Source organism: Lonchura striata, chromosome 1A (genome assembly GCF_050655825.1).
Source record: "Lonchura striata isolate lonStrDom1 chromosome 1A, ASM5065582v1, whole genome shotgun sequence".
In the NCBI taxonomy this organism is placed as follows: Eukaryota; Metazoa; Chordata; class Aves; order Passeriformes; family Estrildidae; genus Lonchura; species Lonchura striata.
The window spans coordinates 24,271,733-24,287,984 of NC_140741.1; the positions used below are offsets into that span (position 1 = coordinate 24,271,733).

The 16,252-nt window shown below is 41.8% G+C and overlaps 1 protein-coding gene across 2 annotated transcripts in view; it reads left to right on the top strand.

Moving 5' to 3' along the window:
* Positions 1-2,780: 2,780 nt before the first annotated feature.
* CRY1 (cryptochrome circadian regulator 1) overlaps positions 2,781-16,252 on the top strand; it is a 40,056-nt gene continuing 26,584 nt past the window's right edge. Inside the window, exon 1 of one of the 2 annotated variants that reach the window (XM_021535870.4) lies at positions 2,781-3,262. In XM_021535870.4, coding sequence (XP_021391545.1) covers positions 3,105-3,262 — 158 coding nt within the window. In that variant the 5' untranslated portion in view covers positions 2,781-3,104. The remainder of the gene's footprint in view (positions 3,263-16,252) is intronic. The other variant, XM_021535877.4, reaches the window with a different exon arrangement.

Consider the following 16,252-nt stretch of genomic DNA (forward strand, 5'->3'; position numbering starts at 1 on the left):
GAAATGCTATAGGAAGAAACTTCTGCTCTAGGAACAGGGTTCAGGGTTCAGGAACTTGGTCTCCTAAATAACAGCTGTTTCTAGAACAGTTAACAAAGTCCGTGAATATAATGCATATAGTAATGTTAAAAACATGCATCTAAAAAAATAGCTTCCAATTTGTAACACAAAAGGTACTGTACACTTGCTTTTTTGTTTTTTTTTTCACTTCATGCCTTCATGTTATCTTTTTCCCCTTCTGGGCTAAATTAGCAATATTGTTTAAAAAAATTAGTCACATGAGAACACTGTAGAGAGGTTTACTTTTGTGAGTTCCTTGATTAACTGTCGTTCTATTTTCTACTTCAGCTAAGTTAGAGTGGTTCTTCCCTTGAGATCTGACATTTTAATTAATATAGTCTGCATCTATTATATATTAATATATCCTAATACAATATTAATTATACATTAATATGTTCTTTCTCTCATTTCTGAGTCAGGAACAAACTGTCTCACATAGAAGGCATGGCCAGATAGAGCCAAAGAGTATTTTACATAATTATATGCTATTGATATACTGCAATTGTTATTCAGCCTGTAGCAACAAAGAGCTTAGAGACTGATGGTTTTCATGACTGCAATTTGTTTATGAAACCATAAGGTCTAGTGAGGAAGGGCTGTTTCCAGTATTCCCAAGAAGGCAGACTGGTTGATGCTGGACTTTATTTAGGGCTATCTTCAGTGTGGCAGCCTTGTGGGGAGCTAGCAGGACACTTAATGAGTATGAAAAGCAATTTAAATGTTTGAAATAAAAACTATGCTGTGAAGTGACTCTCCTTAAAAATAAGGAATCTACTTCTTCAGTGTTCAAAAATTATAGAATTCAAATGAGTTTGATGGACAGTGGTCATTAACTACTGAATTCCTTTTTGGTTTTTATTTATTTCAAAATCATTTACCAAATATTTGGCATATGATAATAAAAAAACACCAGACAAATAAGGATGTACTTTATATTAACTGGGAAAGCAGTGTTTGACTTTACAATGACCCCACTATGCCAGCTCTGAGTTGCAGCCAGGATATATGACAGGATCCCATATGTTCTTCTTGAATCAGAATTATGAACTGTGGAATATGGTATTCTACATACAACAAAGTGATAATTAAGAAACTCATCATAATTATGCTGTTGTTAAAGTCAGTGCTCAGAAACTGTTCACTCTCCACATGCTACACCTTTTAAAAAGAAATTTTGTGTAAGACCAAGCAGAAAGATTCTAATCCTGGCTGGGGCCTTGGCATACCTTGATTTTCAAGGACAGGTGGGGCCTTGTCTGCCAGGCAAGGTGTGACAGGACAAGAGGACAGAGCCTCAAGCTGCACAAGGGGAGGTTTAAATTGGACATCAGGAGGAATTTTTTCACTGACAGGGTTATTAACATTGGAATGAGCTGCCCAGGGAGGTGATGGAGTCACCATCCTTGGAGCTGTTCAAGAAACAACTGGACGTGTCCCTCAGTGCCATTGCCTAGCTGAGATGGTGGTGTCAGTCAAAAGTTGGCCTCAGAGTTCTTTTCCAACCTAAATGATTGTGTGATTCTATTACTGTGTTTATTAGGTCATTCAAAGTGAGGAAAGAAAAGCACAAAGGGAAACACACGATGCATGTGTCTCTTCTTGTTGACTTTTACTTTCTGTGGGTCTTAGCAGAAAAAATATTTTAGGAGAAGGGAAAAAATGACCGTTCTTAAAGAACTGTCTGGAATTCTCAAAGTTAAGAAAGGTCTGTACTGCTGATTTGGGTCCTCTTCCTTTTACTTGAGACATTCTTTCCAATGAGACCACTCCTGCTGTTGCTATGCACTTGTCCGTGACGCTGTAGATTTGAACTGCAATCCACAAGTGGAGGTTTAGTTTCAGATCTGCATCGAGAGCTGCCCTGTGAAGGCTCCAAGGGGTTGTACTGAGTCCTGTGAGTGCGATGCCTCCGTCGGCTGTTGGCCGTGCGCACCGTAACCAAGGAGCCGGTCCGGGAACCCCGCTGTGCTGGCAGCACAGACGGTGGTTTGTTTGAGCTCTGTAATTAACAGTGAGAAATTCACCATTTAGTAATGACTTTCCTAACGGTGCCCTAAGAGAGACCATTTTAACTCGTTCAGCTGCTTGAAAGCCTGTCTGGGTGCGGCAGAGCCGCACGGCCCAGCCGCTTTCTCTTGCCCGGGGGTGCCTTTTGACCGACACGTCCCGGCGGCACCGGGCAGCAACGAGCCCTCGTCCCTCGTCACGGAACCGCCAGGGTGGGAAGGGCCCTCCGGGGCTCCGCTGGGCCAGCAGGCGCTCCCTGCGCACACGCTTATGTAAGCGCCCCGCCCGTGCGGCGGCACCGCCGGGCACGGCTCCGGGCGCGCGCGGGCCGCGATACATAACAGGCTCGGGGGCGCGCGCACGCCGGCGCCGCCCGGCGGAAGCGGCGCTGCCGAGAGCCGCCTCGCGGCCCCGTGCTCATCCGGGTCCCGCCGCGCCGAGCCGAGCCGAGCCGAGCCGTGCGGGGGGGTGGCGGAGAGAGCCGGGCCCCGCCCCCCGCCGGCGCAGCCCGCCGGCCCCGCGCTGCCGCAGCGGGCGGGATTGCCGCCGGGGTGGCGGGCCCCCGGCCCGCCGCGGAAGCGGGGCCGCCCGGCCGGGCCTCCCTGCCCCGCGCGCCGCCGGTACCGAACACACCGCAGAAACGTGAGGGCCCGCGGTCACGTGGCCGCGGCGCCGGCCAATGGGCGGCGGGGGGCGGGGCGGAGCGGCCGGCGCAGCCCCGCGCAGTCACAGGGCGAGCGGCGAGGAGGCGGCGGCGGCACGGACGGCGCTTTCCGCGGGCAGGGCGCCGTCACCGCCCCGCAGTCACCGCCGGACGCAGCGCTCGCACCTTTCGTCCCCGCTCTCCCCGGCGCGGGGGCTCCGCGGGGTGATGCGTCCCCGGCGGGCGGCCGCTCCCGCCGTGTCCGCCGGGTCCTAGAGCCGTCCCAGCGAGGCCCCGCGGGCCGCCCCGCCGCCCGTCCGTGCTCGCCCGGCGGCGCCGGGCCATGAACGGCCCCGCGGGCGGCGGCGGTTCCCGCTGAGCGCCCGCACCCGGCATGGGGGTGAACGCCGTGCACTGGTTCCGCAAGGGGCTGCGGCTCCACGACAACCCGGCGCTGCGGGAATGCATCCAGGGCGCCGACACGGTGCGCTGCGTCTACATCCTGGACCCCTGGTTCGCCGGCTCCTCCAACGTGGGCATCAACAGGTGGCGGTGAGTGCGGGGCGCTGCGGGGCCCTAATGCCGCGTTATGTATTCGGTCACGCTGCCTCCCCGCCATCCCCTCCCCTCCGCGCCCGGTTGGGCCGCCGCCAGCGCCGGCTTCCCGCGGCCGCTCGCCCGCCCCGCGGGCCGGCGGTGTTACATATCCAGCCCGGCGCCGGCCCGGGCTGCGGCGCACGTGGGAGGGACGGGGAAGACGGAACCGGGAAGCCCGCGGCGCAGTGCGGGGCGGTGGGCTGTGGCTTCCCGCTGAGGGGGGCGCTTGTTCTCGCTCCCGAGGGTGGCGGGTCAGTGCCCGAGCGCTGGAGCGCAGAGCGGGGTTGCTGCCGGGCGGAAAACCCTGTGGGGAGCAGCCCGGAGTGGGTTTGCGCCATTTCAGGAACTCTGGGCAGCCGGGAACCCCAGGGCGACACCGTCCTGGAGAAACTGTGAAGCTGCTCGCTTAGCCCAGAAGTACTTTTTCAAAGTAGCGTTCCTGCACGGAAGGGTATCACAAAATATCCTGAGTTGGAAGTGGCCCACGAGGATCGTGGAGTCCAACACCTGGCCCTGCATAGGACAGCCCCAAGAAACCCACCGTGTGCCTGAGAGCATTCTCTAAATGCTCCTTGAACTCGGGCTGGCTCGGTGTGCAGTGTCCCTTTCTGGAAAGTGCGGATTTATTCCTACACCATCAAGGCAGTTGTAATTTTCCTACCCGATATAAAAATGAACTTTACTATGGTGCTGTGACTGACGCTTGCATGCTAAATGTGTACCATAAGGCAGAGGTTAATAGGACTTCTGTGCATGCTTGTCATGTGAGATTAGTTAAAAAATCACTAGGAATCTGAAAATTGTTACCCTTGTAAAATGCTTGATAATGCAGTAAGGTCTGTGTATCATCTGTCCCTCCAATGTCAGGAACTTGAAATGCTAGTGAACTTAGCCTGCCCAGACTACAATGCTGAATAGTTGCCTAATTATGGAACAAGCACAATGAAACTTAACACCACATCATAGACGAATGACAAAGTTTAGAAACTTCAGGTTTCAATTGTGTTTACTTGAGGGATTGTTCCTTTCAGATTTAATAATTTGTATCCTAGCTTATACTTTACCAGCCAGGTAACTTACCTTTGGAGGTTTTGAGTTTCTGGTTTTTTTTCAGATTTTGAGAGGTTTTCCTTACAATGTTCTTGTTTTCAAGAGATGAAAATACTAAAGATGCTTTTTGTAGACTTTAACTTGATGATTATTTCATTCGCACTGACAAAAATAACTTGGGAATAACTGTTAGATACTTCCCTTATCTGAGATTCATCATGTACATTTATTTTATAAGAGACTTAACTCACTTTTGTTTTGAAGGGATAAGGTTTTTTTAATAACATTTTGACTTACTGAAGAGCCTCAGAGGTATTAATTTTGTGGGTGAAACATGAACAGCCACTGAATTTTGTGGGTGAAACATGAACAGCCATTGAAGTTTTAAAAGAATGTGGACAACTGGTACAAGTCTTAAGTGTTAAGGAAATCACATGTCTTAAGAATACTTCATAGGTCTCTAATGTGCCCTGCAGTTGAAATGCTGAACAGTTTTTGGTTGTACTCTCTGAGCTAGTGAATGATAGACAAATGTGAACTTTGGTTCTAGCAGAAGGAAGTTCATGTCTTCAGTGCTATTGCCCTGGATCTTCAGTGACTGTGTAATATTATCATTAGGTAATAGAGTCCTTGAGTTCATCTGTGTGTGATGTATTGCTGGTTGGTTTACTCAAACAGTGTTTTAATCTTTAAGAAGGCAGGTAGTCCTCCCACTACATTTTGCATTTGAAGAAAAATGCCTGGTTTTTGTTGCTGGTTAGAGGGACTGAATTTGGGGTAGATTACAACTCCCCTGTCCAAAGCACATCGAGCAATCTCCTGGTACTCAAATACCGCCAAGGGACATGCTGCACATGGATTTGAGTAGGAAATGTTGCTGCCTTCAGAGCCTGGTTTCATGAAATCGTCAGGTTTTTTTCAAGTTTAAAAGTACAATAGCTTTATAGAATAACTGACTTCTAAAACTGTATGTTTATTAAGTTGCTTCTCAGTCAGTTTTTATTTAAATGAACAGTTACTGGTTTGGGATGAATCCTCGTTAGGTTCCAGTGATTTTAATGAGATGCTTTTAACCAGTGCTGACACATACATTCCCAGTAAGTATACACAAAATCTATGATGCAATTTTTTAGTTTCCCAGTCTTATTTGGCACTTATAATTAATGGAAAAACATTTAATGTTCTTTTTCACTTGATCACTGTGAGCAAAATCCTTGCTTGCGTGCCTGTTGAGTAGGGTGTTGTAGTGAGAAACATTTTATTTGAGACTAGGAGCAGAAGCCCTTCAGCAGTAGGAAGGTGAGTCAAATTTAACCTCCTGGTGTGAATTTACAGTGGTCCTTTCTTAATTTGAGTTGATTGACACCAAGTGTTTGTTGTCCTACTGCCCTGGGCAAAACTCTTCTCTGTCAAACTATGACTAATGCAATCTACATGAGGAAAAATGGTGAAAGAATACAAGAAACCAGGAGGTTCAGCTTCTTGTTAGAATATTGTCATTGTCATTCTGCAGGGTCACCAGTTATGGTTTATATTAACAAATGTGTGTTAAATATAACACACAATAGGTTGCTGGTAAATAGCAATCTTTAACACATAGGTGCTTTCTAATTAACTTTTCTCTTTAAACAGTCATGTAACAATCAGGGAGTAATATTTTTGTGTAATTGCACTATTGAGTAAGTCTAATTACTAAGCAGTCACATGGTCTTACTGACCTCCTTTCTCCTGGCATTCAGCCTACCTGTTCTAAATTAGTGAATGCTACGTAACAAATGCCAGGACCTCCCTCAGTTCACTTCTTCTTTTTTTTTTTTTTTTTTCTGGGTCTGTTCAGTTTCTCCTTATTGTTCCTTTTTTTCGAGCTGTCAAATAAATCAAGATGTGCTTTCATTGAAACATGTTTTTTCTATGGGATGTGTTCATAATGTTGTCCACAGATCAACACTTGGAGAGAGAAGTTACTTGGTGCAGTAAAAGGTGTAGAAATAAATGGTGGAGGGAGATGCCAAATTGCACTAAGGCTCTCTTAAAATTTTGTCGGTTGCCCTTAAATGTTAGGCGTCAGAATTAGCTTGTATCTAAATTGTGTCAACAAAGCAGGCAAAGAATGTAACTTGCATACTCCAACAAGTAACCATTACCTACTTCTGAAAAAATGTGTTCGTATGTGCTCACAGACTTTTCCATATTAAGGAGAATGGGATTTCATGCTTTACAACATCACCTAGGGGAGAGCTTCACTGGTTTTAGTGCAGAGTGACAATTGATCACAATACCTGAAAAGAAATGGAAACATTGTTAGTTGCTGCATAAGGATTTACTTTAGGTAATAATTTACCTCTTCTGAATTGTCTTTTTTGGGTATATATGTCTGTCTTTGATATGCTAGTTAAAACACTTTTTTAACCATTGATGAAGAGAATGGATTTTACTTTTAAAATAGGAGTAATTGAATTTGCTTTGTATATCTCTTAGATTTTGTGAGAATATTGATGTGTTCAACATTCTTCAAAGTTAGCTGCTGCTATTATTGCAGATAGTGGTATTGGCTTTGGAGAGAGGAGAGAGATGATTTATTTTTCCACACTCAAATTTCAAGCAAATAAAAAAACCTGAGAGGAAAAAAAAAGTTTCATTTCCAGGACAATCACTGCAATTCATGGAAATGGAACTTGTTTTAAAAATAATACTTGGACATCTTTCTGTAGTATCTATTAAATTTTGCTGTTCTATGCATCTAGTTTTGGAAATATACTTACAGTTTCCGCTTACATAGTTATGATTTGTCGAATAGATATGTGTTTGTTGGATGGGGGATTGGTGGAAAAAGTTTGTCAATAGAATTAATCTATGAGTGATTTGAATTTCATATGTGTAATTCAGGCAGACAAAATTTGTGTGTTATACTTCATTCATTTTTGGTGACATGCTTAATATATAAAAAGGAATGCACACAAATATTTATTACTTCCCTGATGAGGACATCTCTTTAAGTTTGTTTTTATTGTGTAGTACTTAGAATGAAAATCTATTTAATTTATTAAATATTTAACATAGCCCACCAAAGGCGCTCTGTCGTTCCCCTTGATTAGGCAGGGAGTAGAAAGTAAAAAGCTTGTGAGTCAAGATTAGGACAAGGAGAGACCACTCAGCCATTACCATTGTGGGGAAAATGAATTAATTTATTACCAATCAAATCAGAATAGGGTAATTGAAAATAAACAAAATTCTTAAAACACCTTCTTCCCACCCCTCCGTTCTTTCTGGCTCAACTTCACTCCCATTTTCTCAACCTCCTATCTCCAAAGAACACAGAGGGTTGAGGAATGGAGGTTTTGGTCAGTTAATCAGATGTTGTCTCTGCTGCTTTTTCCTCAGGGCAAGGATTCTTCACGCTCTTATTTTCTCCACCACGGTCCTTCATGGGCTGTAGGTGGACAGCCTTCCTTTCAGTGGTCTTCACCACAGGCTGCAGGGGAATCTCTGCTCTGGTGCCTGAAGCATGTCCTCCCCCCTACTTCTTTCCCTGACTTAGGAGTTTGCAGAGACCTGTTCTCAAGCCTCTCTGGCTTCAATGGCTCCTGAGCAGTAACATTTTCCTCCTGTCAGATACATTGTCCCAGAGGCACTACCTTGACCAGCGAGTGGCAGGTTGGCGTTGGATGGAGCTGTCTGGCATTGGCCTGGAAAGACAGGTGGAAAGCTTCCAGAAGCTTCTCACAGCAAGCCACCTTTGTAGCCCCCTGATACCTTGACTTGTGGCCATGCAAACCCAGTGCAACCCAGCATACCCTCTAATGAGTGGCTTCAGCTCTAGAGTGGTGTGTGCCACTTGGAGCACTTGTGTTCGCCCAGCCCACTAAACTGAGGGTGATTAATCTGTGAGAAGTCTGTAGCTTCTTTCCAGAAGTTGCATTTTCAGATGCAGTTTCCGTGGTACTGGCAGTTAGATTGGAGAAATGCCCTCAGTGCCACACCCCTAAGCTGCTCACCTGTTCTCTTTCAAAAAAACATTTTTTAAACCCCAAAAGTGCCTGCAATTCAGCAACTCCCTCTATAATTTGTATTATATGATATAGCCCTATGATTTACAAAGTACGTCATTGAAACGCACTGACGTATGTCCTCATGGGTTTAATCCTGCACTGTTGATGAAAGGGTTGGTTCCACCCTTTTATGATAGCACACAACCCTGTGGTGAGCCAGTTTAGCTCATCAATCTGTCCAAAAGAGATTAATTACCAGTTTTTGTGGAATTAGTTCTGTGGTAGATTGTGCCAGCAATAAGGTCACTGTAGTAGTAGTGAAGAGGCAAAGAGTGGGAAGGGCAGGTACCATTTCTTTCTGTGACAGTAGAGATTTGAATCAGATTACCATGGTCATATCCCTTATGGCTTGCATGTAACTGCTCATGTCTGCAGTAACCACCAGGTGTTTTTTGGAAGGGGATTATTGTTTTCTTCCGTGGCTTGCCATTTGTTGACACTCTTTGAAATGATATTGCTGAAAATAAGTATTGGCCTTTTTACTGTGCTGGAAAAAGATGCAATTTCTTTTTTGTCAAACTGTCACAATGTAAGAAATAAGCCTGATTAGCTGAGAAATTACACTGTGCTTCTTTCCTTATTTTGGTGACTGATCTTGTATCACCAGATTCTGTAAAGTAACTATTATTCAATTGGACAAGAAGGTTGCACTGGTTAGTGTAGAGGGAGCAGGCAGTACTGCAAATTGAATTGTGCTCAGTAAGTTAATTTTTCCAAAACAGCAGTTACTATAGGTCAGAAAAATTATAGTTAGCATCTATACAATCTGGACACCAAGGCTGATCTTGAAGGAGTTTTAATTCTTCAGGTTAAGAAATTTTGAGGTTTTAGACACCTGGTTTTATATCACTAATCTCCATGTTTGAGGATGTCCAGAGAAGATCTGAGTCAAGTGTTCTTGATATGTAATAGTATGTGGACTTCAAGTATTCAGGGAGAAATGTTATTCTGAAACAAGTCAATAGGATTTTTTTAGTCTACCTTCTCTTGGGAAGAGTCTATTTTTGTTTTATTTTAGGAAAGTATCAATAGAGCATGTTCTTTATTTGAGATGGGCAAGGTAATCTGTCCTCCTAGTGCTTCCTGATCTGGTCACAAACAGGGAGGGTGATAACCCCCCAACAAACACCATCTGTGAATGTGAAAGCAGCTTTTTTTAGGCAATCAAGAATCCAGAATTTTTTTTTCCTTAACTGATCAGTATGTGACAGTGTCAATGAAGTCTGCATCTGTTCTTCAAAGCAAGTTATATTATCATTCTCTTTTGGACATTTTAATACAATAAAATCTTTTTCTCCAGTTTGGGAAAATGTCTTTATCCCAACAAATGGAAGCTACTCTTTAAATATATTATGCAAATATTGCAGAAAAGCCTGTTTATCATTACGCACTGCCTGAACTTTTTGGTTTCTAACAGTTTATCTACAGCATGAAAGCCTTTATTTTCAGAACTGGTTCTTTTCCATACTATGTCTCAGTGCCTGGCAGGTTTTCAGGTTAGTTATATAACCTGTGATAGGAGGAAGGTCAAGCTGCCAGCAAAGTCGGCCATTTTTTCAGTGTAGAAGTCACTCAGAAGTCTGTGATGTTATGAATTTACCTACTGAAAGAGCTCCTTTGCTTTAGGGAATTTTGTCCCCTTCCCATAGTGACCTAAAAAGGGCAAAGTCAGCTTGAGCATGAGTGGGTTGTGTAATTAGTGTAAGAGTATGTAGTTTTGTGTTCCATGGGCTTAGTAATTTGCTTATCACATTTTAGCAGGTTTAACAGTCATACCTTTGGTTACCTGTGGGAAAGGACTGGATTTGGTTACCAGGGTAAGAACTTCATAGTATTCTGGTGCAACAGATTTCATTTAGATTTCTCAGAACTCTTAATTTAACATGGAGCAGGGTTAGTTTGTGTGCTTCTGTGTACTTTTGGCTTTTGTGTTCTTTGCAATCTAGGTCAAGAGGTGAGTTATAATTGCAGTGTTCTTCTAACCCTGAAGCCTCCATTTGTTTTTCAGGTCACCATAAAGCATTTGCTTTCACTGCTTTGGAGTTTCCTGAGTGTAAATGATTTTTTATAAGGGAACAAAGCTTCAGTGGAGATGAAGGATAGACTGGAAAGGACAGGTCAATATTTCAGTGTTCTGTTTCAAGTGTGTAAGTGGAGATGGCTGTGGCCAAAGTCCACATGGCCATCTATACTTTTGGAACAGTTAAAACTTGGAGTTCATTCCAGTTACCAGTGGAGATAATAAAAACCAACACAGGAGCTTTGTTAGCATTAGTGTAGACAGTAAGTGAGCTGCAGTGAACAGAACTTCTTAAAGTATGATTTTTTTTTTTAAATACTATTTATTTTTAAATTGCATTAATATTTGAAAGGTCTAAAATTCAATGTTGGTAAACTTGGGTAGGAAATAAGAATTTTATAATACTCTGGGTTTTGGAAGTAAACTAGTAAATTCAGGTGTCAAATTGTTGCTTAAAATCTTTTTGAAAAGTGCTAGTGCAACAACCTTTTTGCAGTAAGATACAACCTGTTCACCTTTATCAGGAAGGGATTTCTTCCACTGAACAGGACATGTCCTGCATATCTAATTTCTATATTAACAGGAATATCATGTATACCTGAGCTTTTGTGTTATGCATTGCTTCCTCCTACAACTAAACTAGAGACATTTCCTGGATCTGTTTTAGAGGTTTACATAGTGTTTCTTAATTTATAAAAAAGCATTTCCCTTCCTGTTCATTCTCATGCATTTCTTCTTTAACATCTCTATGTTTGTGGCTCTTTCACAGACATGAAAAATAGAAGCTGTAAAATTCTCCCACTGAAGGTTTGTACCCTGTCAGAACACAAGCCCATATCCCTTCAGAATTAAACCCAGAAATGTTAAATAAACTGTATTTAAGCTCAAATGGAGAAGTTGTGAAGTATGAACATATGTTATTAATTCTTCAGTGATTGAGATGAAATATCTACAGTACAGGTTACTTAGGAACAATTCCGCTAAGGAAAACTTGGAGTTTTCTATCTGTTATCTACCCAACATACGAAATCCATGACCGAGGAAATGCTTTATTTTTTATTGTAAGGAACCTGTGGAATTCAGTACTTGCAGATTTTTTGTTTGTTTCTCAGTGCCAGTGTTCTACTGACCTTATCAGTGAGGGGTAAACTATGCTGCAATTGAGAGAGAGAGCGAGAGAGAAAAAGTGATCAAAAAAACAGAAATAAGAGGGTCATTTGCATCAGACAGATAAATAAATAAATAGGCAACTTGTTCATATAGGCTGTTCATTACTTCATGCTTTGTATAGTTCATAAAACATGACCATGGTCTGAATGGTTGCAGTTTTGCTGTGCACTAAAGGTAACAGGATGTCATGGCAAACATCTCAATTTCACAATCTGTGCAGTTCTGAAGTACTGGGGAAGGATCCAGAGAATTGTGATACTACATTTTATAGAGCAGCTGGCATTGAAAATAGTTAGTGGTTTGATTTCTAATATACTAGTTTCATTAAAGAATGGACTAAATATTTTCTTGCTATGTTCTCTATAGAGTTTCCTCGGCTTTGAAATTTTCTGTCTGTAAATCCTGTGACATCAAGTGATTTTTTAATTCTTTCTCCTTCATACTTTGTTCTAGAGACTAAATAACCTCATTTTTTTCTAGAAGTTGTAAAGCTGAAGAAAACATTGTGGCTTTTAGCAGAGATGACCTAATATTTTTTCCCTTTTTCCTGTCTCATGGGAGAAGCATTGACTACATAGGCAAAACTGAGACATGCATTTAAAAGAAAATATTCTACACAGTAATTTTTGCCATCCAGGTCTCAGAAGGGTCTCTGGGGGAGGAGGTTGCATTCCAGTTTTGTTCTTTATAAGTCTTGCTATTAGTGAACTCAAAAAGTTGAAACCATCCAAGTCTTAATGGGGATGATCAAGCCAAGGATGGCATCTGAATTATTTGTTTTATTTGTGTTGCCTAGGGATAATTCCTGTGACCTTCCTTCATTGCTTTTCAGTAGATGACAGGCCAGGTCTAGTTTACTGTGTTTTATTCATGTGGTTTTTTTAGAGTGTAACTTTTTATTGCTCTTGCACAAATGCTCTTGCACTACTCTCCCAAATCCTGTGAATGTTTCCTTAAAGGTCTCCATGAGAAACTTGAATTTTTTTTTCTCTAGCATGCTCTTTCATTTGTATGACCTGGAAACATTTCCTAGTATGTAATTTCTTCAGTTTATGACAAAGGAAAAAGTTATAAGTTGCTGTGATATTAACAGTTCTGCTTTAATTGCTTTGTATTTTTCTCTTTTATTTCAAAGCTTTTGCAACCTGAGGTGACCTGTGTAAAATTAATTTTCATCATATAGTTATGGTGCTTTTTAGTGAGTAGGGTTCTTTTACTGATTGAAATTTCCGTGAGCAAATTGCCAATAAATTTACTGTTGAGGAGTACTTTATTTCAGCAGTAGTGTGTTTTTCTTCTAAACCATGAAGAAAATCATGAGTTTGTGGGGGTTAATGTGGATGTTTCTATTTTTACAATTTAGAATTTGGCTTTTTGCATTCTTCTGAACTTAATTCCACCAACCTCTCTTTTTCAGTGCCAATACTGAAACATTGTCAAAGCGAAATTCTTCAATGCTGCACTTGCAGCATTTGAAGGAATTTTTACTCCAATCCTTTACTGTGTCCATAGGAGACAGCATGATAAAGCTTGCAATTTTGGCATTGGAGGTCACACTTTGAAACAGAAAAGTGTTCCTAGTAATCATGTGTTGCTCTTTCACCAGCAGCCTCTCCTATTTCTTTTTGTAATTCTGCACTTTTCCCCCTTCTATTAGTCTGCCTTTATTCCAGAATCCTACCTTTGCAGTTGTTGCTCTATAGTGCAGTGATAAAGTAAAATTAATTTTAAGGCTTTTTGGGTGGTTTTTTTTTTTTACTATTGATGAGTGTGAGGTTTTCAGGAACAGTTATGTCATTCTAAGTGGCTTGTTCCCAAATGAAACGGTGCGGGAAATTCCAAAAATTTTTCTACTTGCAGTACTGTATTGTCACCAGTTGCAGTATTTTTCCTGCTGAACTTAGAAATTCCTAAGGTAAAGTAAGCTTTGGAGACCTTTTTTGTGTGTTCTTTGTTTTTCTGCTTTCATTATATGAGCTGTATTATCTGTCAGAAACTTTCTGTTGACTGGAGTTTTAATTATGGTGTACTACATGGTAATGCTCTACTTGTCTTTTCTTGGAATGAGTTTTTCTTTTGCTTGGAAATGCTTGTCTCTTTAATTTTACCTTGAATGAAAGCTTTTGATCTTGATTGAATACATTGATAAAAAATAGCTAAGTACAAGTCAGTGTGATTGATGTTTGAAGTCTTGTAGACTTATTTCTACAGAGATAATTTCCTTCATTAGTTTAAGAGGTGATATTTTTTCCTTTGTCGTAAGGAAAAATGCTGGTTTTAACAGCAACAGTAAACAGGGAATTATGTAATTGTCAGCATTTCTTCCTTTGTGGTACCTTTGCGTCTCCCCTCTCCAGTGCATGCAGGGTTAAATAGGGTTTAAAAACATGTGAGGTTTACCTGCTATTCACCAGGGTTTTTCTTTTATGCAGATTTAATGTTATTTAGATCTATAATAAAGGATGGTGTCCATTAGCTTGTGCTTGGATGGTGGTACAGGAACAGCCTGTTTGTGCCGGAGTTTGGTGCCAGCTGTTGAGTCTGGCAGGGGACACGCTGTTCACGAGCGCCTGTTCCTTTTCACACCTTCCCCTTCCATTCTTTATCAGCTCCTCCGGCTCTGAGCGCTGCTGTGGCACTTTCTGAGCTCCGAGCACATATTGGGTTTCATGTAACCTTTAGCCACCGACACTTCTGACTGAATATGACACAGAGGAAGAGCCGAACCGACCCGCTGCTTGTACCTGCTCAAATGAAGCTTTTCTCTGTCCCTGTTAGGAATAAAGTTCAGCTGTGGTATGGGAATCCTCTCGGAGCGGCTCTGTAGGGAAGGAATATTCGGATCTTGCTACAACGGTTACATATAACAGGAAAAGTAGGTCATTGTGGCAGGGAGTAGTCCAAACAGCCGCCCGGTTGCTGCAGCAACGACCTACTTTACGAAACTATTTTTGTTGATTCATATTGAAATGTTCTTCTTGAAAGTGCTATAAGGAAATGATCAGGTTAGGAGATATGTAACAGTGGAAGCTACAGGTTTTGTGGACTCCTCCTGCTCTTCTCCTTCCCCTCCACCCCCCACCCCTGTGGTCTTGCCCCCTGATGTTGAATATAGGAGGATTAAAGTAAATAAGGTTTGTTTCTGTTCGGGGTGACCCTTAATGGGGGACAGCTTTTTTTTGCCTGAAGGTTCTGCATAACAATAATACCTATCATTGGTGATTATGTTTCCAGAGTTCAGAACCTACAAATCTTCCCCTATAAATATTGTCTATAGAAATAACTTTAAAGTTAAAGCAAAACAAGTTAGAGAACCACCTTTTTCTTGGAAAAGATAAAATCTGTCTTGAGCACTGGAACATGCTCTCCAGGGAAGTGGTCACAGCACCAAGCCTGACAGAGTTCAAGAAGTATTTGGACAACACTGTCAGGCACATGGTATGTTTCTTTGGGTTGTCCTGTGCAGGGCTAGGAGTTGGACTCATTGGTCCTTCTGGGCCCCTTCCAACTCAGGATATTCTATAATTCTATGAGTATCACTCTTCTGGAATGCTCATTCAACTGCTCTTATAATAACCACTTTTCTCCAACAAAGTTTATCCACGTTCAGGAAGGTAGACTTGGTGCCTGCCCCTTTTTCTTTCTTTTCCTTTTTTTTTTTTAATTGGCAGTGTTGTTGTCTGAGTCTTTCACTCTAATCCTCACACAAGCAAACTGGAAAAAAGTACAGTGATTCTGTATAAAGATTCTGTATAAAAGTATGATCTCCAATTGTCTACCTTTATTCTTTCAACAAAATAATAAAAAAAGCTGTTGCTGGTGTTTAGAAAGTGAATTTTGGAAATCCACTCCTGTTTTCTAAAAGGAATGGGTAGATGGGGAAAGTGTAAAAGTACGGTTGTTACAGTAAAAGTTTAATTCTTCATAAAATCTTTAAACTACTATGACTTGGGTGGAGATGACTGAGTATTACTCCTTAGTTATCAGAATCTTCTACTTAACTGTTCTTTGTAACTTTTTAAGAATAGTGTATTTACTTCAAGTGATGTACCTTTTGTTGGTCCTGACCTTCAGTATTGCAGAGAGCTGCTGAAGTTATGGCAGATGAAGAGAGCACATTTATCCAGTGGTTATTTGGATTATTTAATCTATTGTGTCTTGAGCTATGCTTCAGTTTTGTTTCCCAGGACTTACTGAGCTCTTTGCATTTCCTGCATCAGCCTCTGCTGCATGAGTTGAAGATTTACCTCCACTAGTCTGCTCACATGCTGAGATAGTTGAGGACAAAGTAGAGGTTTTCAGGATTTATGCAGCTTAATAAACAAATCTGTGTTTCAGTTATTTGTTCGGGGGCGTGTAAATAGTTTTTTTTCTTCATCATTATTACTCAAAACCCTGAATACACCTTCATCAAGTTAACCTTGTATTCAGCTATAAATTATTAATTCCAGCTTTGAAAGACTGAAAATTTTAGCATTTTGATTCATAATAGTAGCAATGGAAAATTAAGACAACGCTGAAAGTCTGATCACCATAAGGTGAGCACCAGTCAGTTTTAATTAAGATTTCCAGGAGTAGCTCCAGGATATTTTTTTCCCATTTTCCAAACTTTCTACCAGTTTCTGTGCTTGCTAAGGGATTTCAGCTCTATCCTTA